This window comes from Odontesthes bonariensis, chromosome 16 (assembly GCF_027942865.1).
Source record: "Odontesthes bonariensis isolate fOdoBon6 chromosome 16, fOdoBon6.hap1, whole genome shotgun sequence".
NCBI classification, from domain to species: domain Eukaryota; kingdom Metazoa; phylum Chordata; class Actinopteri; order Atheriniformes; family Atherinopsidae; genus Odontesthes; species Odontesthes bonariensis.
The window spans coordinates 974,978-999,217 of NC_134521.1; the positions used below are offsets into that span (position 1 = coordinate 974,978).

General features: G+C 48.0%; 1 protein-coding gene across 1 annotated transcript; it reads right to left on the reverse strand.

Moving 5' to 3' along the window:
* Positions 1–682: 682 nt before the first annotated feature.
* LOC142401784 (alpha-1A adrenergic receptor-like) lies at positions 683–24,240 on the reverse strand. Its single transcript, XM_075487249.1, has 5 exons — positions 23,678–24,240; positions 21,151–21,402; positions 14,253–14,646; positions 7,137–7,258; positions 683–1,812 (listed from the first exon to the last, which is right to left on the reverse strand). Exons 1-5 carry the CDS (start codon positions 23,969–23,971, stop codon positions 1,471–1,473), a joined length of 1,404 nt encoding a protein of 467 aa, XP_075343364.1. The 5' UTR covers positions 23,972–24,240; the 3' UTR covers positions 683–1,470.

A 24,240-nucleotide genomic window follows, 5' to 3' on the forward strand; every position in this document is an offset into this window, starting at 1 on the left:
CTTTACACTTTTCATTCATTTGATTGGTTTGCATGGATTTGGAGGCGTGGTCACAAGCTGAAGACTGACAGCAGGATGAACCAATCAAAGGAGGCGGAGGAGAAGGATACCTCTTTGTAAATAATAATGACAACATTTAATTTTCACCTGCTATTAAATGATTTATTAAATGAATAAATGCTTATTAAATTAATAAATGATTAATTAAATTAATAAATGATTAATTAAATTAATAAATCATTATTAAATTAATCAATGATTAATTACATGAATAAATCATTATTCAATTAATAAATGATTAATTAAATGAATAAATGATTAATTAAATGAATAAATCATTATTAAATGAATAAATGATTAATTAAATGAATAAATCATTATTAAATTACACGTAAACTCAGTTATTTCTGCTGTGATGTCAGCAAAAACAGACCCAATCAAACCTGGTGTTTATTGGAGAAAAAAGCAGCCTGTCAAGTTTAAAAAGTTTTGTTTTAACATGTGGAAATAAAATAAAGTGGAAATATGTAACCGGTTGAAGTTTAACTGATTATTTTTAAGTTAAAAAAATTATGAAACTGGCAGTAAAATGAGATGCAGTGGAAATAAAGTGTCACTCAAACAGTATTTATTAAATAAATGTTTCTTCAAACACATTTTTATTTTACAAGAATGAACACTGATGAAGCACACACACACACACACACACACACACACTCACCTGGCGTTACAGGTGACATTTTTAATTCTGATTAAGTAGAAAATATCTGTACAGCTACCAAAAAAAAAAACTGCAGTTCCTCTCACGTCCACCAGGGGTCACTGAATGAACAGGAAGCAGCACAGTCCTCTGAACAATAGGAGCTTCAATGAACAACTGAATAAACCAAACCGAAGGTACGGTGAGCCAGAAGGGCCATAATTCATCTCAGTGTATTTAAAACGCTGCTCAGACACCAGCAGGTGTGAGAAGAGCACCGTATATATGACCCTTATGGCTTTCCATACTGTGGGCAATCTAATGGGACAAACTTTCCTCAGTTTACTGACCTCTGAACTCCACGTGTCTTTGAGTTTTATTCACTTATTGGCTGAATTTGGATGTTTTTGTGAAGATAATAAATAAAGAGTGAAAGCAGAAGGAAAGTCTCTTCTTTAAACACGTTAATAAAAATAAATAAATGTTTCTGAGAGCAGTTCTCCGTCTGTGGGAATGTTTTCACCTCTTTTTCCCTGATGGATCTGCAGCGCAGGTGTGTTAAAGGTGCATTTACAGTAGATTTCACACTTTACTGGCTCTGCGGTTCAGGGGAGTGAAGGGGACGTTTTCCCGTCTGAACTCTGTGAATCTGAAGCTGCAGATTAAACATTCAGGAAGTCTGCCGGGATCCTTCAGAGTAAGAGTCTAAACCTGCCGGATGTTCACCTGGTGCACCGTCTGACGGGTGGGCGGAGCCTCGTTCGGTTCTGTCAGTGGTGGGTTTGGGGGCGCTGCTCTTCTTCTCTGGTTACGCTCAGACCGTTCGCCCCTCGCCCCGCCCCCACGCCCCGCGGTATCCCAGCATCCTTTGCCAGCGCGGAGCGTCCCCTCCCCGCCGAGCCGGGCAGGGCGTGCCGCTCAGAGGAGGTCCACGGCGGGGGGCGTGGCCTGGACGCCACGCAGCGGGGGCTGTGGCTGAGGGAGGCCAGCGTCTGCTGGCTGCCGTTCAGGAAGGACGAGTTGTTGGAGCCCTTCTGGCCGCGGTGGTTACAGTACGCCTGCCAGCCCTGACGCTTCTTCTTCCAGCGGCAGCGCAGGATCCGGATGAAGGCCTGCGGACACAAGGAGGCGGGACGAAGGGCGGTGAGGAAGGGCGGTGAGGAAGGAGGTGAGGAAGGAGGTGAGGAAGATGGGGAGGAAGGGCGGGGAGGAAGGAGGCGGTGAGGAAGGAGGTGAGGAAGGAGGTGAGGAAGGAGGTGAGGAAGATGGGGAGGAAGGGCGGGGAGGAAGGGCGGGGAGGAAGGGCGGTGAGGAAGGAGGTGAGGAAGGAGGTGAGGAAGGAGGTGAGGAAGGGCGGGGAGGAAGGGCGGGGAGGAAGGGCGGTGAGGAAGGAGGTGAGGAAGGAGGTGAGGAAGGAGGTGAGGAAGATGGGGAGGAAGGGCGGGGAGGAAGGAGGCGGTGAGGAAGGAGGTGAGGAAGGAGGTGAGGAAGGAGGTGAGGAAGATGGGGAGGAAGGGCGGTGAGGAAGGAGGCGGTGAGGAAGGAGGTGAGGAAGGAGGTGAGGAAGATGGGGAGGAAGGGCGGGAGGAAGGAGGCGGTGAGGAAGGAGGCGGTGAGGAAGGAGGTGAGGAAGGAGGCGGTGAGGAAGGAGGTGAGGAAGGAGGTGAGGAAGATGGGGAGGAAGGGCGGGGAGGAAGGAGGCGGTGAGGAAGGAGGTGAGGAAGGAGGTGAGGAAGATGGGGAGGAAGGGCGGGGAGGAAGGAGGTGAGGAAGGAGGTGAGGAAGGAGGTGAGGAAGGAGGTGAGGAAGGAGGTGAGGAAGATGGGGAGGAAGGGCGGGGAGGAAGGGCGGGAGGAAGGAGGTGAGGAAGGAGGTGAGGAAGATGGGGAGGAAGGGCGGGGAGGAAGGGCGGGGAGGAAGGGCGGGAGGAAGGAGGTGAGGAAGATGGGGAGGAAGGAGGTGAGGAAGGGCGGGAGGAAGGGCGGGAGGAAGGAGGTGAGGAAGGAGGTGAGGAAGGAGGTGAGGAAGATGGGGAGGAAGGGCGGTGAGGAAGGAGGCAGTGAGGAAGGAGGTGAGGAAGGAGGTGAGGAAGGAGGTGAGGAAGGAGGTGAGGAAGGAGGCGGTGAGGAAGGAGGCGGTGAGGAAGGAGGTGAGGAAGGAGGTGAGGAAGATGGGGAGGAAGGGCGGGGAGGAAGGGCGGGGAGGAAGGGCGGGAGGAAGGAGGTGAGGAAGATGGGGAGGAAGGAGGCGGTGAGGAAGGAGGCGGTGAGGAAGGAGGTGAGGAAGGAGGTGAGGAAGATGGGGAGGAAGGGCGGTGAGGAAGGGCGGTGAGGAAGATGGGGAGGAAGGGCGGGGAGGAAGATGGGGAGGAAGGGCGGTGAGGAAGGAGGTGAGGAAGGAGGTGAGGAAGGAGGTGAGGAAGGAGGGGAGGAAGGGCGGTGAGGAAGATGGGGAGGAAGGGCGGGGAGGAAGATGGGGAGGAAGGGCGGTGAGGAAGGGCGGGAGGAAGGGCGGGAGGAAGGAGGTGAGGAAGATGGGGAGGAAGGGCGGGGAGGAAGATGGGGAGGAAGGGCGGTGAGGAAGGGCGGGAGGAAGGGCGGGAGGAAGGAGGTGAGGAAGGAGGTGAGGAAGGGCGGGAGGAAGGGCGGTGAGGAAGGGCGGTGAGGAAGATGGGGAGGAAGGAGGTGAGGAAGATGGGGAGGAAGGGCGGGGAGGAAGGAGGCGGTGAGGAAGGAGGTGAGGAAGGAGGTGAGGAAGATGGGGAGGAAGGGCGGGGAGGAAGGGCGGTGAGGAAGGAGGTGAGGAAGGAGGTGAGGAAGATGGGGAGGAAGGGCGGGGAGGAAGGAGGCGGTGAGGAAGGAGGTGAGGAAGGAGGTGAGGAAGATGGGGAGGAAGGAGGCGGTGAGGAAGGAGGTGAGGAAGATGGGGAGGAAGGGCGGGGAGGAAGGAGGCGGTGAGGAAGGAGGTGAGGAAGGAGGTGAGGAAGATGGGGAGGAAGGGCGGGGAGGAAGGAGGCGGTGAGGAAGGAGGTGAGGAAGGAGGTGAGGAAGATGGGGAGGAAGGGCGGGAGGAAGGAGGCGGTGAGGAAGGAGGTGAGGAAGGAGGTGAGGAAGGAGGCGGTGAGGAAGGAGGTGAGGAAGATGGGGAGGAAGGGCGGGGAGGAAGGGCGGGAGGAAGGAGGTGAGGAAGGAGGTGAGGAAGATGGGGAGGAAGGGCGGTGAGGAAGGGCGGTGAGGAAGATGGGGAGGAAGGAGGTGAGGAAGGGCGGGAGGAAGGGCGGGAGGAAGGAGGTGAGGAAGGAGGTGAGGAAGGAGGTGAGGAAGGAGGTGAGGAAGATGGGGAGGAAGGGCGGTGAGGAAGGAGGCGGTGAGGAAGGAGGTGAGGAAGGAGGTGAGGAAGGAGGTGAGGAAGGAGGTGAGGAAGATGGGGAGGAAGGGCGGTGAGGAAGGAGGCGGTGAGGAAGGAGGTGAGGAAGGAGGTGAGGAAGGAGGTGAGGAAGATGGGGAGGAAGGGCGGTGAGGAAGGAGGCGGTGAGGAAGATGGGGAGGAAGGGCGGGGAGGAAGATGGGGAGGAAGGGCGGTGAGGAAGGGCGGGAGGAAGGGCGGGAGGAAGGAGGTGAGGAAGGAGGTGAGGAAGGAGGTGAGGAAGGAGGTGAGGAAGATGGGGAGGAAGGGCGGGAGGAAGGGCGGTGAGGAAGGGCGGGAGGAAGGAGGTGAGGAAGGAGGTGAGGAAGGAGGTGAGGAAGATGGGGGTGAGGAAGATGGGGAGGAAGGAGGCGGTGAGGAAGGAGGCGGTGAGGAAGGAGGCGGTGAGGAAGGAGGCGGTGAGGAAGGAGGCGGTGAGGAAGGGCGGTGAGGAAGGAGGTGAGGAAGATGGGAAGGAAGGGCGGGAGGAAGGGCGGTGAGGAAGGGCGGGAGGAAGGAGGTGAGGAAGGAGGTGAGGAAGGAGGTGAGGAAGATGGGGGTGAGGAAGATGGGGAGGAAGGAGGCGGTGAGGAAGGAGGCGGTGAGGAAGGAGGCGGTGAGGAAGACGGCGGTGAGGAAGACGGCGGTGAGGAAGACGGCGGTGAGGAAGACGGCGGTGAGGAAGGAGGCGGTGAGGAAGACGGCGGTGAGGAAGGAGGCGGTGAGGAAGGAGGTGAGGAAGGAGGTGAGGAAGATGGGGAGGAAGGGCGGGGAGGAAGATGGGGAGGAAGGGCGGTGAGGAAGGGCGGTGAGGAAGGAGGCGGTGAGGAAGGGCGGTGAGGAAGGAGGTGAGGAAGGAGGTGAGGAAGGAGGTGAGGAAGGAGGTGAGGAAGGAGGTGAGGAAGATGGGGGTGAGGAAGATGGGGAGGAAGGAGGCGGTGAGGAAGGAGGCGGTGAGGAAGACGGCGGTGAGGAAGACGGCGGTGAGGAAGACGGCGGTGAGGAAGACGGCGGTGAGGAAGGAGGCGGTGAGGAAGGAGGCGGTGAGGAAGACGGCGGTGAGGAAGGAGGCGGTGAGGAAGGAGGCGGTGAGGAAGGAGGCGGTGAGGAAGGAGGCGGTGAGGAAGACGGCGGTGAGGAAGACGGCGGTGAGGAAGGAGGCGGTGAGGAAGACGGCGGTGAGGAAGACGGCGGTGAGGAAGGAGGCGGTGAGGAAGACGGCGGTGAGGAAGGAGGCGGTGAGGAAGGAGGCGGTGAGGAAGACGGCGGTGAGGAAGGAGGCGGTGAGGAAGGAGGCGGTGAGGAAGGAGGCGGTGAGGAAGGAGGCGGTGAGGAAGACGGCGGTGAGGAAGGGCGGTGAGGAAGGAGGCGGTGAGGAAGGAGGCGGTGAGGAAGGAGGCGGTGAGGAAGACGGCGGTGAGGAAGGGCGGTGAGGAAGGAGGCGGTGAGGAAGACGGCGGTGAGGAAGGAGGCGGTGAGGAAGACGGCGGTGAGGAAGACGGCGGTGAGGAAGACGGCGGTGAGGAAGGAGGCGGTGAGGAAGACGGCGGTGAGGAAGGAGGCGGTGAGGAAGACGGCGGGGAGGAAGGAGGCGGTGAGGAAGACGGCGGTGAGGAAGACGGCGGTGAGGAAGACGGCGGTGAGGAAGACGGCGGCGAGGAAGGAGGCGGTGAGGAAGACGGCGGTGAGGAAGGAGGCGGTGAGGAAGACGGCGGTGAGGAAGGAGGCGGTGAGGAAGACGGCGGTGAGGAAGACGGCGGTGAGGAAGACGGCGGGGAGGAAGGAGGCGGTGAGGAAGACGGCGGTGAGGAAGGAGGCGGTGAGGAAGACGGCGGGGAGGAAGGAGGCGGTGAGGAAGACGGCGGTGAGGAAGACGGCGTTGAGGAAGACGGCGGTGAGGAAGACGGCGGCGAGGAAGGAGGCGGTGAGGAAGACGGCGGTGAGGAAGGAGGCGGTGAGGAAGACGGCGGTGAGGAAGGAGGCGGTGAGGAAGACGGCGGTGAGGAAGGAGGCGGTGAGGAAGGAGGCGGCGAGGAAGGAGGCGGTGAGGAAGACGGCGGTGAGGAAGGAGGCGGTGAGGAAGACGGCGGTGAGGAAGACGGCGGTGAGGAAGACGGCGGTGAGGAAGGAGGCGGTGAGGAAGACGGCGGTGAGGAAGACGGCGGTGAGGAAGACGGCGGTGAGGAAGACGGCGGTGAGGAAGACGGCGGCGAGGAAGGAGGCGGTGAGGAAGACGGCGGTGAGGAAGACGGCGGCGAGGAAGGAGGCGGTGAGGAAGACGGCGGTGAGGAAGACGGCGGGGAGGAAGACGGCGGTGAGGAAGGAGGCGGTGAGGAAGACGGCGGGGAGGAAGACGGCGGGGAGGAAGACGGCGGTGAGGAAGGAGGCGGTGAGGAAGACGGCGGTGAGGAAGGAGGCGGTGAGGAAGACGGCGGTGAGGAAGGAGGCGGTGAGGAAGACGGCGGGGAGGACAGGGCCGGTTTTTGCTGTGGGCAATGTGGGCGACCGCCCAGGGCGCACTCTATGTGAGGGCGTTCCAGTCCAAATAAACTGTATTTCATTCCTAAAATGAACATAGACCCATATACCTTCATGTAATTAAGTGGGTTAAATGTTAAAAAATCTATCAGTGACCTGAGTGACGTAGGCTAAAGGCTATCTGCTAGCCTCTTGCTAACATGTTGCTATTAGCCACGACTGTGTTTGATTTTTAGTTTTGCTGAACTAGAATCAGAATTGAGGCATCACGTCATGCAGCTAATTTCATCCAAAGGCAACCTGGTGTCGTTTGTGTTTGCAACACAACAAGAAGTCCCGACTGTGGATTATTTTTATTGTTACGAGCTATATGCTAAATTAAATAACTTAAATAACTTCTAATATACATTGACATGGCATTTTGTAAGCTACATGTGGTATCTTTTTGTATTTAAGATTATATATAATAGAATAATACATATAATATAATATGTTGTTGTGTTGGTGGGTGGGTAAGTCTTTTTTTGCAGCGGCGCGGCGGCAGCGGCGTTACCTGTTTGAACTCGCGGCTGTAGCACGGGTAGATGATGGGGTTCAGGCAGCTGTTGAAGTATCCCAACCAGAAGATGACTTTAAAGAGAGTTTCAGGAGGACGGAGACTGCTGTTGAAGGAGCCTGAAGAAACAAACAAACACGTAAACAACTTGTAACCAAACAAACAAACAAACAAACAAACAAACAAACAAACGGTGAGTCCGACCCGCTGACAGGAACCACAGAACCGACCTGGAAAGGAAAAGAAAGGAACATTTCTGATCTATGTGGGAAAACTTTTCAATTCCGGCCCAGATGCATGTGAAAACAAGATGGCCGCCGTTGTTTGGTGTCCCCTGTTTCCTGTCAGAGAACCAGATGTTTCAGAGTGAATTTCCTCTGAGATGAACCGGTCTGTCTCTGTTTGGGGGGAGAACAAACCCTGCTTCTGTTCTCTGTGTTAGAAACGCTGTGCGTTCGTAGCGTAAAAGCACTCGCTGAGGATCAAAAGGTCAAAAGGTCTCCGCCTCTGCCTGCTCAGAGCTGCTGATCTGAGGAGGATTTAAGAGGATCAGGACTTTTATCTGAAGGTGGATCTTTTCTCCCTGAGCGTGGACTTCCTCGCTGACTATATAAGAAGATGTTCACCTGCCCACCGCCATCTCCCTGCCGATCTCACATCTCCAAGTTTGGTGCTTCTGCCCCAAATCAAGCAGGAAGCTATTTTAGTTTGAGCAGTTTGGGTTTGTGCCACGTCCTCAGGCCGTTCCCAGGACTCAGACTCAGTGTTTCCTGCATGTCAGCGACACGGTGCGACCAGAAGAAGAAGAGCAGGAGAAGAAGAAGAGCAAGAGAAGAAGAAGAGCAAGAGAAGAAGAGCAGGAGAAGAAGAAGAGCAGAAGAAGAAGAAGAGCAGGAGAAGAAGAAGAGCAGGAGAAGAAGAGCAAGAGAAGAAGAAGAGCAGGAGAAGAAGAAGAGCAGGAGAAGAAGAAGAGCAGGAGAAGAAGAAGAGCAGGAGAAGAAGAGGAGCAAGAGAAGAAGAAGAGCAGGAGAAGAAGAAGAGCAGGAGAAGAAGAAGAGCAGGAGAAGAAGAGCAGGAGAAGAAGAAGAGCAGGAGAAGAAGAGCAAGAGAAGAAGAAGAGCAGGAGAAGAAGAAGAGCAAGAGAAGAAGAGCAGGAGAAGAAGAAGAGCAGGAGAAGAAGAAGAGCAGGAGAAGAAGAGCAGGAGAAGAAGAAGAGCAAGAGAAGAAGAGCAGGAGAAGAAGAAGAGCAGGAGAAGAAGAAGAGCAGGAGAAGAAGAGCAGGAGAAGAAGAAGAGCAGGAGAAGAAGAAGAGCAAGAGAAGAAGAGCAAGAGAAGAAGAAGAGCAGGAGAAGAAGAAGAGCAAGAGAAGAAGAGCAGGAGAAGAAGAAGAGCAGGAGAAGAAGAAGAGCAAGAGAAGAAGAGCAGGAGAAGAAGAAGAGCAGGAGAAGAAGAGCAAGAGAAGAAGAAGAGCAGGAGAAGAAGAAGAGCAGGAGAAGAAGAGCAGGAGAAGAAGAAGAGCAAGAGAAGAAGAAGAGCAGGAGAAGAAGAAGAGCAGGAGAAGAAGAAGAGCAGGAGAAGAAGAAGAGCAAGAGAAGAAGAAGAGCAGGAGAAAAAAAAGAGCAGGAGAAGAAGAAGAGCAAGAGAAGAAGAAGAGCAGGAGAAGAAGAAGAGCAGGAGAAGAAGAAGAGCAGGAGAAGAAGAAGAGCAAGAGAAGAAGAAGAGCAGGAGAAGAAGAAGAGCAGGAGAAGAAGAAGAGCAGGAGAAGAAGAAGAGCAAGAGAAGAAGAGCAGGAGAAGAAGAAGAGCAGGAGAAGAAGAGCAGGAGAAGAAGAAGAGCAGGAGAAGAAGAAGAGCAGGAGAAGAAGAGCAAGAGAAGAAGAAGAGCAGGAGAAGAAGAAGAGCAAGAGAAGAAGAGCAGGAGAAGAAGAAGAGCAGGAGAAGAAGAAGAGCAGGAGAAGAAGAGCAGGAGAAGAAGAAGAGCAAGAGAAGAAGAGCAGGAGAAGAAGAAGAGCAGGAGAAGAAGAAGAGCAGGAGAAGAAGAAGAGCAAGAGAAGAAGAGCAAGAGAAGAAGAAGAGCAGGAGAAGAAGAAGAGCAAGAGAAGAAGAGCAGGAGAAGAAGAAGAGCAGAAGAAGAAGAAGAGCAGGAGAAGAAGAAGAGCAAGAGAAGAAGAGCAGGAGAAGAAGAAGAGCAGGAGAAGAAGAAGAGCAGGAGAAGAAGAAGAGCAAGAGAAGAAGAAGAGCAGGAGAAAAAAAAGAGCAGGAGAAGAAGAAGAGCAAGAGCAGGAGAAGAAGAAGAGCAGGAGAAGAAGAAGAGCAGGAGAAGAAGAAGAGCAAGAGAAGAAGAAGAGCAGGAGAAGAAGAAGAGCAGGAGAAGAAGAAGAGCAGGAGAAGAAGAAGAGCAAGAGAAGAAGAGCAGGAGAAGAAGAAGAGCAGGAGAAGAAGAGCAAGAGAAGAAGAGCAGGAGAAGAAGAAGAGCAGGAGAAGAAGAGCAAGAGAAGAAGAAGAGCAAGAGAAGAAGAGCAGGAGAAGAAGAGCAGGAGAAGAAGAAGAGCAGGAGAAGAAGAGCAAGAGAAGAAGAGCAGGAGAAGAAGAAGAGCAGGAGAAGAAGAGCAAGAGAAGAAGAAGAGCAAGAGAAGAAGAGCAGGAGAAGAAGAAGAGCAGGAGAAGAAGAAGAGCAGGAGAAGAAGAAGAGCAGAAGAAGAAGAAGAGCAGGAGAAGAAGAAGAGCAGGAGAAGAAGAGCAAGAGAAGAAGAAGAGCAGGAGAAGAAGAAGAGCAGGAGAAGAAGAGCAAGAGAAGAAGAGCAGGAGAAGAAGAAGAGCAAGAGAAGAAGAGCAGGAGAAGAAGAAGAGCAAGAGAAGAAGAGCAGGAGAAGAAGAAGAGCAAGAGAAGAAGAGCAGGAGAAGAAGAAGAGCAAGAGAAGAAGAGCAGGAGAAGAAGAAGAGCAAGAGAAGAAGAGCAGGAGAAGAAGAAGAGCAGGAGAAGAAGAAGAGCAGGAGAAGAAGAAGAGCAAGAGAAGAAGAGCAGGAGAAGAAGAAGAGCAAGAGAAGAAGAGCAGGAGAAGAAGAAGAGCAGGAGAAGAAGAGCAGGAGAAGAAGAAGAGCAAGAGAAGAAGAGCAGGAGAAGAAGAAGAGCAAGAGAAGAAGAAGAGCAGGAGAAGAAGAAGAGCAGGAGAAGAAGAAGAGCAGGAGAAGAAGAGCAGGAGAAGAAGAATAGCAAGAGAAGAAGAGCAGGAGAAGAAGAAGAGCAAGAGAAGAAGAGCAGGAGAAGAAGAAGAGCAGGAGAAGAAGAAGAGCAAGAGAAGAAGAGCAGGAGAAGAAGAAGAGCAAGAGAAGAAGAGCAGGAGAAGAAGAAGAGCAAGAGAAGAAGAGCAGGAGAAGAAGAAGAGCAAGAGAAGAAGAGCAGGAGAAGAAGAAGAGCAGGAGAAGAAGAAGAGCAGGAGAAGAAGAAGAGCAAGAGAAGAAGAGCAGGAGAAGAAGAAGAGCAGGAGAAGAAGAAGAGCAAGAGAAGAAGAAGAGCAGGAGAAGAAGAAGAGCAAGAGAAGAAGAAGAGCAGGAGAAGAAGAAGAGCAGGAGAAGAAGAAGAGCAGGAGAAGAAGAAGAAGAAGAGCAAGAGAAGAAGAAGAGCAGGAGAAAAAAAAGAGCAGGAGAAGAAGAAGAGCAAGAGCAGGAGAAGAAGAAGAAGAAGAGCAGGAGAAGAAGAAGAGCAGGAGAAGAAGAAGAGCAAGAGAAGAAGAAGAGCAGGAGAAGAAGAAGAGCAGGAGAAGAAGAAGAGCAGGAGAAGAAGAAGAGCAAGAGAAGAAGAGCAGGAGAAGAAGAAGAGCAGGAGAAGAAGAGCAAGAGAAGAAGAGCAAGAGAAGAAGAAGAGCAGGAGAAGAAGAAGAGCAGGAGAAGAAGAGCAAGAGAAGAAGAAGAGCAGGAGAAGAAGAAGAGCAGGAGAAGAAGAAGAGCAGGAGAAGAAGAAGAGCAGGAGAAGAAGAAGAGCAAGAGAAGAAGAAGAGCAGGAGAAGAAGAGCAACAGAAGAAGAAGAGCAGGAGAAGAAGAAGAGCAGGAGAAGAAGAGCAAGAGAAGAAGAAGAGCAGGAGAAGAAGAGCAACAGAAGAAGAAGAGCAGGAGAAGAAGAAGAGCAGGAGAAGAAGAGCAGGAGAAGAAGAAGAGCAGGAGAAGAAGAAGAGCAAGAGAAGAAGAGCAGGAGAAGAAGAAGAGCAGGAGAAGAAGAAGAGCAGGAGAAGAAGAAGAGCAGGAGAAGAAGAGCAGGAGAAGAAGAAGAGCAGGAGAAGAAGAAGAGCAGGAGAAGAAGAGCAGGAGAAGAAGAGCAGGAGAAGAAGAAGAGCAGGAGAAGAAGAAGAGCAAGAGAAGAAGAAGAGCAGAAGAAGAAGAGCAAGAGAAGAAGAGCAGGAGAAGAAGAGCAGGAGAAGAAGAGCAAGAGAAGAAGAGCAACAGAAGAAGAAGAGCAGGAGAAGAAGAAGAGCAGGAGAAGAAGAGCAAGAGAAGAAGAAGAGCAGGAGAAGAAGAAGAGCAAGAGAAGAAGAAGAGCAGGAGAAGAAGAGCAAGAGAAGAAGAGCAACAGAAGAAGAAGAGCAGGAGAAGAAGAAGAGCAGGAGAAGAAGAGCAAGAGAAGAAGAGCAACAGAAGAAGAAGAGCAGGAGAAGAAGAAGAGCAGGAGAAGAAGAGCAAGAGAAGAAGAAGAGCAGGAGAAGAAGAAGAGCAAGAGAAGAAGAAGAGCAGGAGAAGAAGAAGAGCAGGAGAAGAAGAAGAGCAGGAGAAGAAGAGCAAGAGAAGAAGAAGAGCAGGAGAAGAAGAAGAGCAGGAGAAGAAGAGCAACAGAAGAAGAGAAAGGCTGTGTTCCAAACCACATACTACATACTACATACTACATACTCATCTATCAGACAGTATACAAAGCATTTACCCAAAATGCATTTCACTCCTGCCCGAGCCGAAATCAGCCGGCCTGAAGCTGATTTCCCTTAAGCTCTAAACTCTGTAAACTTTAGCAACATTTGAAACATTTTCAGGTGAGAAAGTAGTCGTTTAGATCCCCAACGTGTTGAAAACCTGACAAAATACCGGCTATTTACAATTTTGTTCCCACGAATTCGGCGCTGCTAAAGCTAGCCGCAGTGAGCAACGCACTTCCTGTTATTTTCACAAAATAAAATACCCGTTGCCTTTTATCATAGGGAAAGCCGTTACCATACAATTGGTGCTTTTGTTTTGAAAACAGGAAGTGAACCTACCCTCGTTGTAGTTAGCTTGAAACTGCCGTTTTGACGACGTCACATTACGTTGCATCTTGGGTAGTTTGAGTATGAGTAGTAACCTCATGATGCATACCCAACATTTAGGAGAATCTAGTCTGCATGTATGTATGGAACTTAAACAAAGTTAATGTTAGTAGGAGAAGTAGGCGATTTCGAACACAGCCAAAGAGAAGAAGAAGAGCAAGAGAAGGAGGGAACAGCTGAGTGAAGCTGACCCCCTCCCAGGGGAAAAATTCAAGCAAGCGGATCGGTTAGTGCTCCATTTGTGCTGCTTTGGTTTCTGAGATATTAAAGATTATTTTTTAGGTCATCCAAAGGTCACCACCCCCCCATCGTGCTCCAAAACAAACCAGAGTGGTCTACTTTTTAGTGCTCCGTTTGTGCTGCTTTAATGTCCGAGTTACGTTTTACTTTCAGGTGATCACATGACTTCAGGGGACCATGAATTTCACCTGCAGGTCGGAGTCGTTCTGTTTTGTTCCACTAAGTTCTTTGTTGTCGGATATGTTGCTAACGCAGGAAAGAACAGAAGGTAAGTTTGTTTCTGCAAATAACAGTGACATTAGCCTGATAATGAAGTTATATTTATTTTACGGAGTCAGTATTTTTTTATTTAGTTTATTGATGGTTGGCAGGGAAACCGAATATCACTCAAGGGTTATATGTGTTAATTTTGGAGAACAAAATACTTGCATTTCCAACATCCAACAACTTCACACGAACTTAACTGGTGACAAGAAAGTCCTGGAACCCAACCGACTCAGACCCAGAACAGTGATTACAGCCGGCACCGGGGGGCATTAATCATCTCCTAATCGGCTGAAGTCGTGTGATCGCCTGAAGGTTAAACACAACTCTGACCGCTCAGCAGCACAAAAGAGTTAAAGCAAAACTACATTTAGTTTAGAGATCTGGAAAAATCTCTAAACTACAGTTTAACCAGCTAAACTAAACCAGCTTCACTCAGCTGGAGGGAACAGAAGAGGAGAAAGATTCTGTTCCGAAAGAGAAACAAAAGGAAAGAACAGAAGAAGAGCAAAGAAAGAGAAGAAGACCTACAGGCTCGGGTCAGACTGAGCGCGCTCAGATGCAGTCTGACCTCACTGCAGCGCAGCTCATGACTCAGCACAAATTAAACTCGCTGAGTCACGTCCTCTTCGTCCTCCTCATCCCTGCCCTCTCATCCGTACCGAAGCAGAACCTTCAGGAACCTTCAGGAACCTTCAGGAACTTCTCTGGAAGTAAAGTTTGAGATTAAAGCTCCAAAAGGTCCGAACGGCTCAAACTCAGAACCAGAACCAGGTCTGAGTGCTTCCACCTGAAGTTAGATTCAGTTTGTCTCATTCTAACCCATCAGAAACCAGTTTCCATGCTCCCACATGCATTAAAGGCGGAGCCCGTGTAAAAGTCCCTGCATCCTGTTCCTGGGAGCAGATCTCAGAGTTAAAGAGCCACAAAGAGGGATCAGTTCCTCTCAGAGCCTGAACTGCAGAGCATCTGAGGAATAAGCTAAAAGGTATTCTAACCAAAGCCTCATACGGCTCCATAAGACCTCCCAACTTGTGTTTAATCTTTAAAAAAGCTGAAGGATTTCTGTAAAAGCTGTGATTCCTGAGCCTCTGAGGGAACTACAAACATGCTGCTTCCTTTGCAGATGATCGACTCGTGTTCATCATCATGTAAGAGCTGCTCAGCTGTCTGAGAAAGGCAGATGTGGAGCAGTCAGGCTCCAGGCTGGACTGTGGAAGCAGGAAAGGTTGCATCGGGCCTGAAACACCAGGACAGAAGCTGCTGGGAAACAACAGAGGTTAACCTGTGGTCATGTGGGAGGAGCTAAACTAACGGAACGTACCGATGGGCAGAACCAGGAAGAAGGGCAGCCAGCAGAGGATGAACATGCCCACCACCACGCCCAGCGTCTTGGCTGCCTTCTTCTCGCGGGAGAACTTGAGCAGTTTGACGGTGAGCGCGCTGCGTCCCGCCGAGGCCCCGCCCCCTCCCGCTTTAGAGGAGGGGCACAGGTCCTGGATCTGCTGGTTCCGGCAGTGGATCCTCAGGGTCAGCTCGTTGGAGTCATCGGCGCGGTCCTTCATCATGCCGGCCTCCAGGTTCTTGGTGGTGCGTTTGGCCACCACGTAGACCCGGCAGTACATGGCGAGGATGACGGCCAGAGGGATGTAGAAGGAGCCGAGGGAGGAGAAGAGGGCGTAGAACGGCTCCTCGGTGATGACGCACACCGTGTCGTCCTGCAGAGGTCAGAGGTCAGAGGTCATTAACCACACAGGAAACGCCACAACAACAAACACAGAACAGAAATCAAACTTATCTTTTGTTAAATTATCACAACTATTAACTTTATGTAGCATTTTGAGCTTATTATGTTCCACTGAAAAAAATCTGTTTTCTCTTTCGTATTTGTTCGTGGAAAACTGGCACTGCGACTCTGCGACTCTGAGACTCTGAGACGAGCTTCAGTAAGACGGTCCGGCTGATCGCTCTTCTTCTTTTTTTATTGTTTTTTTGGGCTTTTTTATGCCTTTATTAGATAGGACAGTGTAGAGAGACAGGAAGCAGGGGGCAGAGAGTTTCTCTTTATCTTCTTTTAATAATTTTAAAAATTTTATTTCTTTCTCTTTATATTATTTTAATAATTTAAAGGTAGGGTAGGAGATCCTGGATTTTGAGTCCAGCGAAGCTGCATTTTGAAAATACACAGGTAAAAAGTCCCAACCCTTTTCTTCACTTTCCCCCCGAAGGCACGCCTCTAGAGTACATGAACGTGCACGAGCACGAAGGTGCACGAGCGCTGTTCTGACAGCAAGCATCGATCGTTGCCGTATTTAGTATTTAGTATTTAGTTTATGCTAACTATACGTTTAATAATGCTAGGTGCTAGCCAAGCTGGCTCTAGTTTAGCTTCCTGCCAAGCTTCTGGACGCGTAATTCGTTCACGGAGCAGGGTACGCGCACAGGGGGGGGGGGGGGTAGGAGGGGGAGGGAGGAGCAGATTGCAGTTTGATAGATAGATAATATCACATATACATAAAGAGAGTAAAGTGAGGAAAGGTGTGACAGATGAGGCCCCCCAGCAGTCTAGGCCTATAGCAGCTTAACTATGGGATGTTTCAGGATCACCTGAGCCATCCCTAACTATAAGCTTTATCAAAAAGGAAAGTTTTAAGCCTGGTCTTAAAAGTGGAAAGGGTGTCTGCTTCCCGGACATTTACTGGCAGCTGGTTCCACAGAGAGGGGCCTGATAACTGAAGGCTCTGCCTCCCATTCTACTTTTAGAAACTCTGGGAACCTCAAGTAAACCTGCAGTTTGGGAACGAAGTGCTCTGTTAGGAAAATATCTTACAATGAGATCTTTAAGATATGATGGAGCTCGGTCATTAAGAGCTTTATATGTGAGGAGAAGAATCTTAAATTCTATTCTGAATTTAACAGGGAGCCAATGAAGAGAAGCTAAAACTGGAGAAATATGATCTCTGCTGTTAGTTCTCATCAGAACTCTGGCTGCAGCATTTTGGATCAGCTGGAGGCTTTTCAGAGAATATGTGGGACAGCCCAATAATAAAGAATTACAGTAGTCCAATCTTGAAGTAACAAATGCATGAATTAGTTTTTCTGCATCACTCTGAGACAAGATGTTCCTGATTTTAACAATATTACGAAGATGAAAGAAGGCAGTCCTAGAAACCTGTTTTATATGCGAGTCAAATGATAAATTCTGGTCAAAAATAACTCCAAGGTTCCTCACTGTAGAACTAGAAGCCAAGGAAATACCATCTAGAGTAACTATATAGCTAGACAATTTCTCCCTGAAACGCTCAGGTCCAAAGATAACGACTTCAGTTTTGTCTGAATTTAGCAGCAGAAAGTTCTGAGTCATCCAGGTCTTTATGTCTTTAAGACATGCTTGTAGTCTGACCAACCTATTGGGTTCATCTGGTTTTATAGATAAGTACAGCTGAGTATCATCAGCATAGCAATGGAAATTTATGCCATGCTGTCTAATAATGTTACCTAATGGAAGCATGTATAAAGTGAAAAGAATCGGTCCAAGCACAGAACCCTGAGGAACTCCGTGACTTACTCTGGTGTGTGAGGAAGATTCTTCATTTACAAGAACAAACTGAAATCTATCAGATAAATATGACTTAAACCAGCCTAATGCAGTTCCTTTAATCCCAATAACATGTTCAAGTCTGTGTAATAAGATACTGTGATCGACCGTATCAAATGCAGCACTGAGATCCAACAGGACAAGCACAGACACAAGTCCGCTATCGGAGGCTAAGAGGAGATCATTGGTAACTTTCAGCAGTGCAGTTTCTGTGCTATGATGCACTCTGAATCCTGACTGAAACTCTTCAAACAGATTATTTCTGTGTAAGTGATCACAAAGCTGAGCTGCAACTATTTTATAAAGAACTTTAGACATAAAAGGGAGATTGGATATAGGTCTATAATGAGCCAACACTTCTGAATCAAGAGTATGTTTTTTAAGTAAAGGTTTAATTACAGCAACCTTAAAAGTCTGAGGTACATATCCTGTCAACAAAGTCAATTAATGGGAAAACCTCCTTGAACAGTCTGGTTGGGATTGGGTCTAAAACACAAGTTGACGGTTTAGAAGAGACTATTGCTTTTGTTAGTTCAGAGAGATCAACTGGGCAGAAGCTGTCTAAATACAAATCAGGTTCTAAAGATACTTCTAAAGCTGCTGTACTTGATGATACATCACTGATAATAGTGGGAAGGACTCCATCAATCTTCTCTCTGATAGAAACAATTTTATTAATAAAGAAGCTCATGAAATCATCACTGCTGAGAGTTAAAGGAATAACTGGCTCAGCAGAGCTCGGACTCTTAGTCAGACAGGCTACATTCTACATCCTAGATTGTACATTCTAGAGGCCACTAAAACTTTTAATTTTTGTGTCAAAACTTTTAATTAATTGGTTGCAATGGGGGTGTGAAGAGTATTTCAAGCAATATGTAAAAAAATGCTCCAGAAAAAGATCCCCTACCCCACCTTTAAATGATTTTATTTGTTTCTCTTTATCTTCTTTTAATCATTTAAATGGTTTTATTTGTTTCTCTTTATATTCTTTTATGTATTTTTAATGCTTCTTCCACTCCCTGCTGCAATGCTTTTATTTTATGTGAAGCACTTTGAATTGTTCTGTACATGAAATGTGCTACAAATAAAGTTGATTTGATTGGAAATAAGCAGGATGTTTCCCTTCAGCTGCCTTTAACTCACTGCATTTTTCTCCCTGCAGTGCGCTGCCCGGCGTGTCGTTCGCGTGGAAACTTTGCACCATATTTCTTGTCTAGCTTGTCTCAGCGAAGCGGGAGGCAGAGAAAGTTCCCCTGAGTTCACATATGCAGAACATTTTTGCTTTGTTTGTTTTTTTTTAATTATATGTAATACTTTTGTTTCCAAACCTACATAAATGCAAAGTTAAATACATGTTAGACAGCTTGGTGATGCCTGGAGCTACACTGAAAAAAGTGACTTTTTGCTGAAGTAAACTCTATTAGAGTCATAATTTCTACCTTGTATTTTTAAGATTCAGTAAGAACTCGAGCTTCTTAAGTAAAATTAAACATTTTATTAACGTAACACATGAATTATGAGGAAGAGTAAGTTTTACTTAGGTTTCCTCATACCATTTAAATGTTTAATAGTTGTATGTACATAAACCTAGAAATACTACATAAGCTTTACTCTGAAAGTGTATCGTTAAAATCTACTAAGTTACTTCATAACAGCAAATACTACAGATATATAAAGTTTACTTAATTTTTTGAGTAAAATGATGTTGCTGCCTATGAAAAACAAGTAGAGTTTACTTAATTTGTTTAAATAAATATAACTTAAAACTTAGATGTAATTAAGTAAACGTTACTTAATATCTTCAAAACTGTTATGTTTTATGGTAACTTACCATAAAACGTAAAATTGACTTGATATTGCAGCATTAAATATTACTTAAATCATTTGAGTGCAAATACTTACAAAGGGTTTTTTAAGTAAATCTTATGAGTTGGTTTTTTCAGTGCACTTTTAGAACAGACGACTCGTGGTGCCCACGGGTCGGCTGCCCCTGATCTATCACTAAGAAACTTTTATTACCTTGTTGTTCAACGAGAAAAATTAATTCCTTCCACAGACAACAAATAAAGGAAAACGTGACCAGTTTTTGTTGTCAAAGTGTTTCTTTTCCTGAATAATGGCTCGTTAACATTAAAAGCTGTGATGTGAGTTTATCTCAGTTTGGATAGTTGACCGTATAAAATAATGCATCCGCAGTCCCAAGCTCGGGATCTGTGACTGAATGCTGTAATATCTAACTGAGTTTGTTGGGAATGAAAGGACTCATTGATCCGAAGACTCTGTTTGCCAAAATTAGTCCTCGGAGACCAAATTAGTTAAAATAATTACTCAGTTTGAACTTGTGTAGCCTCCTCACTGGGAGGAGATGAAACAAATGGAAGTTTGTGGGCAGATTTAACTCAATGTTTCACTGAATGAAGTGACGTGTGTGTTGAATAACAGCTGGATAATTACTGACGTGGCTTCCCAATAAACATTTCAAAACAACCAATTCTGCAAATCGTCTGCTCCAATTGTTGGATAACAAAGTTTTGAACGAGGCAGAAGAGGCTGACGGGGTCTGAGGAGTTTTAAAGAGTTGTTGGAACGGCAGAATGATTAAAGTTCATATCTGTGCTGCTGAAATGATGTGCAGTCAGCTGGCAGGAGGACATCCACCACACAGAGATCAGTGACTCCACTTCTGTTCATTCTGTTCAGCTCGTTGTTCACAGTTTAACATTTAATGAGGATCACCATCAGGACTAATCTGGAAAACATTCTGAAGCTCTTTGAGTGCAGATTCCTGCTTCCTGCCAGCGATGATGATGGTGTATGATAGCTGTATGAGCTAACAGGCAAACACTTCCTGTTAGCTGCATGGGCTAACGGCCACACGCTTCCTGTTAGCTGTATGAGCTAACGGCCAAAATCTTCCTGTTAGCTGCGTGAGCTAACGGCCAAACACTCCCTGTTAGCTGCATGAGCTAATGGCCAAACACTTCCTGTTAGCTGTATGAGCTAACAGCCAAACACTTCCTGTTAGCTGCATGAGCTAACGGCCAAACACTTCCTGTTAGCTGCATGAACTAAAGGCCAAACACTTCCTGTTAGCTGCATGAACTAAAGGCCAAACACTTCCTGTTAGCTGCGTGAGCTAACAGCCAAACACTTCCTGTTAGCTGCGTGAGCTAACGGCCAAACACTTCCTGTTAGCTGCATGAACTAAAGGCCAAACACTTCCTGTTAGCTGCGTAAGCTAACAGGCAAACACTTCCTGTTAGCTGCATGAGCTAATGGCCAAACACTTCCTGTTAGCTGTATGAGCTAACAGCCAAACACTTCCTGTTAGCTGCATGGGCTAACGGCCAAACACTTCCTGTTAGCTGCATGAACTAAAGGCCAAACACTTCCTGTTAGCTGCATGAACTAAAGGCCAAACACTTCCTGTTAGCTGCGTGAGCTAACAGGCAAACACTTCCTGTTAGCTGCGTGAGCTAACAGCCAAACACTTCCTGTTAGCTGCATGGGCTAACGGCCAAACGCTTCCTGTTAGCTGTATGAGCTAACAGCCAAAATCTTCCTGTTAGCTGCGTGAGCTAACAGCCAAACACTTCCTGTTAGCTGAATGAGCTAACAGCCAAACACTTCCTGTTAGGTGCATGGGCTAACGGCCAAACGCTTCCTGTTAGCTGTATGAGCTAACAGCCAAAATCTTCCTGTTAGCTGTATGAGCTAACAGCCAAACACTTCCTGTTAGCTGCATGAGCTAACAGCCAAACACTTCCTGTTAGCTGCATGAGCTAACGGCCAACCGCTTCCTGTTAGCTGTATGAGCTGACAGCCAAACACTTCCTGTTAGCTGCATGGGCTAACGGCCAAACGCTTCCTGTTAGCTGTATGAGCTAACAGCCAAAATCTTCCTGTTAGCTGTATGAGCTAACAGCCAAACACTTCCTGTTAGCTCCATGAGCTAACAGCCAAACACTTCCTGTTAGCTGCATGAGCTAACGGCCAAAGACTTCCTGTTAGCTGTGTGAACTAAGGGCCAAACACTTCCTGTTTGCTGCATGAGCTAACGGCCAAACGCTTCCTGTTAGCAGCATGAGCTAACGGCCAAACGTTTCCATATTAGCTGCATGAGCTAACGGCCAAACGCTTCCTGTTAGCCGGATGAGCTAAGAGCCAAACGCTTCCTGTTAGCCGCGTGAGCTAATGGCCAAACACTTCCTGTTAGCCGCGTGAGCTATCGGGCAAACACTTTCTGTTAGCAGCGTGAGCTAATGGCCAAACAGTTCCTGTTAGCTGCGTGAGCTAACAGCCAAACGCTTACTGTTAGCTGCGTGAGCTAACGGCCAAACACTTCCTGTTAGCAGCGTGAGCTAACGGGCAAACACTTCCTGTTAGTAGCGTGAGCTAACAGCCAAACACTCCCTGTTAGCTGCGTGAGCTAACGGCCAAACACTTTCTGTTAGCTGCGTGAGCTAACGGCGAAACACTTCCTGTTAGCTGCATGAGCTAAAGGCCAAACACTTCCTATTAGCTGCATGAGCTAACGGCCAAACACTTCCGTTAGCTGCGTTAGCTAACGGCCAAACACTTCCTGTAAGCTGCTCAGTGTTGCATGCTGGGTAATCTCCCTTACCTCTGACGGCGACTCCTTCCAGCCCAGCAGCGGGCCGATGGAGATGACGAAGGACAGAATCCAGACGCCGAGCATGGCGAGCAGCGCCCGCCTCTTGGTGACAATCAGCGGGTACTGCAGCGGGTAGCGGACGCCGATGTAGCGGTCGATGGAGATGACACACAGAGACATGATGGACGCCGTGCAACACAGGACGTCCACCGCCGCCCAGATGTCACAGAAGATCCGGCCAAACACCCAGTAATCCAACACCTGCAGAGACAGGAAGCAGTTCACACCTGAGGGAGCATCTCTTCTTCTACTGTGCTTATCTGGGCTCAGGCTCAAGGTTCAGGTTTACATCTGTTTACATTACATCTGACCTTCCTGTGACCTTTAAAGTGTCCTGATCAGCCTCATTTCTGTTCCTGTGACCTTTAAAGTGTCCTTATCAGCAGTTCTGCAGCTTCCTGAAGCTCTCTCAGAGTTTCTCTTTGGACATTTTCTGCTTCTTCCCTCATCTTCAGTCCAGTCCTTGTACCTGAGCATCTTCAGAGGAATGTGTTTTTTCTTTGTTAAGCCACTTAACTCTGAGCTATGTACATGCTAGCAGTTGCTAACATGTTAGCAGTTAGCATAACTTATACATCATCCTTCCTCTGTAATGTTAAACCTGTTTAAATGGTCTTTAAGCATCTATAGCCATGCTCGCAGCTCAGAGATCCTGTGCTAACATGCTAGCAGTTAGCATAACTTAGACATCATTCTTCCCCTGTAATGTTAAACCTGTTTAAATGGGCTTTAAGCATCTATAGCCATGCTAGCAGCTCAGAAATCCTGTGCTAACATGCTAGCAGTTAGCATAACTTATACATCATTCTTCCCCTGTAATGTTAAACCTGTTTAAATGGGCTTTAAGCATCTATAGCCATGCTAGTAGCTCAGAAATCCTGTGCTAACATGCTAGCAGTTAGCATAACTTATACATCATTCTTCCCCTGTAATGTTAAACCTGTTTAAATGGGCTTTAAGCATCTATAGCCATGCTAGCAGCTCAGAGATCCTGTGCTAACATGCTAGCAGTTGCTCATCTGCTAGCAGTTAGCACAACTTGTTGCCAATGAAACGAAAGGGTGTTTATTATCCGAACATTCATGAACTTTGGTATAAAGTTAAAGAAACAGCTGTGTGTCAGGGGCATTGACCTTTGTTAAGCCACTTAACTCTGAGCTGTGAACCATTCAGGCAGGAAAAAGGCTCCTAACTCAAGGGGTGAACCAGTGTTGGGTCCAACTTAGCAAAGAAGCCGTTTTAAACTGGATCTTTAGGCACTTTGTTCCCAGCAGCCTGTCACAGAGACGCATCGTTTCTTCCCATTTCTTTAGCTGCATCTGTGAAAAACAGCTTCATAGTTTCAACTTTTTTGTACATTTACGTTAAAACTGCTTTCAGTTACCAAAAGAGTCAAATTAATATAAGAAATTCAGTTTTTAAAAAATCCTAATCCTAAAAAAAAATAACGTTATCACGTCTAAAAGTAGAAAAGTAGGAAAAAAACAGACAATAATGAGAATTATATGTTATTCAACGTCAAGAAAAAGTAAATAAGATTCAATTTAAAGCTTAAAAAAGGAATATAAGATATAATCTAATGACTAATTATGGAACAGTTAATATAAATGAAATGATTAAACTGTTTTATGCCACCAGAAATGAATAATCTAGAAGCTCTTTGTGGGATTTAGACTGGAATTAAGATTTGTTCCCATTTCTTTAGCTGCATGTGTGAAAAACAGCAAAGATAACACAGTGTGACAGACAGAAAACAGGATTTCTGCAGCAACAAGGTGATTCCCAAAGAGCTGCTAGCTGAAAACTTGGCATATCTCAGCATGGTGTGCAGCGTGTCCTTAAAACATTTGAGGAAACTGGACAAGTGGAGGACAGAAGAAGAAGTGTCAGGCCTAAAGAACTATCTACAGCAGATGAACAGGATCTGAAAGTGATGTCCTTAAGAAAGAGGAAAACAGGACAGTTACGCTGCCTCTTTATTTGGGATGATCTAAAACTTTAACTCCTTTCTGTTTCCTGTTTCCTTCCATTTTCAGCATCTTTATTTGGGATGATCTAAAACTTTAACTCCTTTCTGTTTCCTTCCATTTTCAGCATCTTTCTGCATCTTTTCATTGTTTCCTGCGGGAACAGTTTGGTTCGGGTTAGGCCAGTTTACAGGCAGGTAATGAAATGATCCCATATAATGAAATAATGAGATGAGAAAGGCAGAACATTTGACTCATGACAAACCAGAACCAGCAAATATTTCACATTTTTCCTCAATAAACAAGGATTGCATGAAATCTGCTCAACGCTCGTTAACTTCCTTAATTTCTCTCCTTCTTTCTCTTCTTCTGTTCCTCTTTTTCATCTCTTTTCCAGCTCTTTTCTTCCTCCTGCTGTCTTATTTTTGGGTTTTATCTAACAGTTCACCCCTGAAGAAAGAAAGGTGTTAATGAGTCCGGTGACAGAGAGCCGCCGGTCGGTCACTGACCTCCAGGGTGGCGGACACCGGCAGCACGGTGGTGCTCAGCAGCAGGTCCGCGATGGCCAGGTTGATGATGAAGTAGTTGGTCGGGGTCCGCAGGTGCCGGTTACAGACCACCGAGAGGATGACCAGGATGTTCCCCACGATGGCGAACATGATGAAGGACGCCAGCAGCATGCCCACCGGCACCGCCCGGCTCAGGTCCAGCGGCGCGGCGGCTTCGGCTCCGGTCCGGTTGGAGGAGTTGGAGCCCGGCAGCGGCGGCTGCATCCCGGCGGAGCTGTTGGTCCACAGACTCATGGCGCTGACCGCTCACTGCGGCTCTCGGAGTTACTCTGAAGGGCTCTGGCTCCGCAGCTGGTCCGCCCGCTCCCCCGTCTCTCCTCCTCCGTGTCTCAGCGGCCGCTCCATGTCGGAAGATCTGCTGCTTTCACATCAAAACTCAGAGAAAAAAAGGTTAAACCCAACGGCTCCGCTCGCGGGTTAAAACCCAACGGCTGGGCTCGTGCGGTCCGCGCGCGCGGTGCAGCAGCAGGTGGAGGCTCGTGGAGGCTCGCGGCGGTTCGGGG

What these genes read in the sequence shown, in the direction of transcription:
- LOC142401784 (XM_075487249.1), bottom strand. Translation starts at nt 23,971, where the DNA reads ATGAGTCTGTGGACCAACAGCTCCGCCGGGATGCAGCCGCCGCTGCCG. An exon ending in GGAAGGAGTCGCCGTCAGAG is followed by an intron (nt 14,647 to 21,150) that starts GTAAGGGAGATT and finishes TGACCTCTGCAG; the next exon opens with GACGACACGGTGTGCGTCAT. An exon ending in ACAGCCGCGAGTTCAAACAG is followed by an intron (nt 1,813 to 7,136) that starts GTAACGCCGCTG and finishes TTGTGTCCGCAG; the next exon opens with GCCTTCATCCGGATCCTGCG.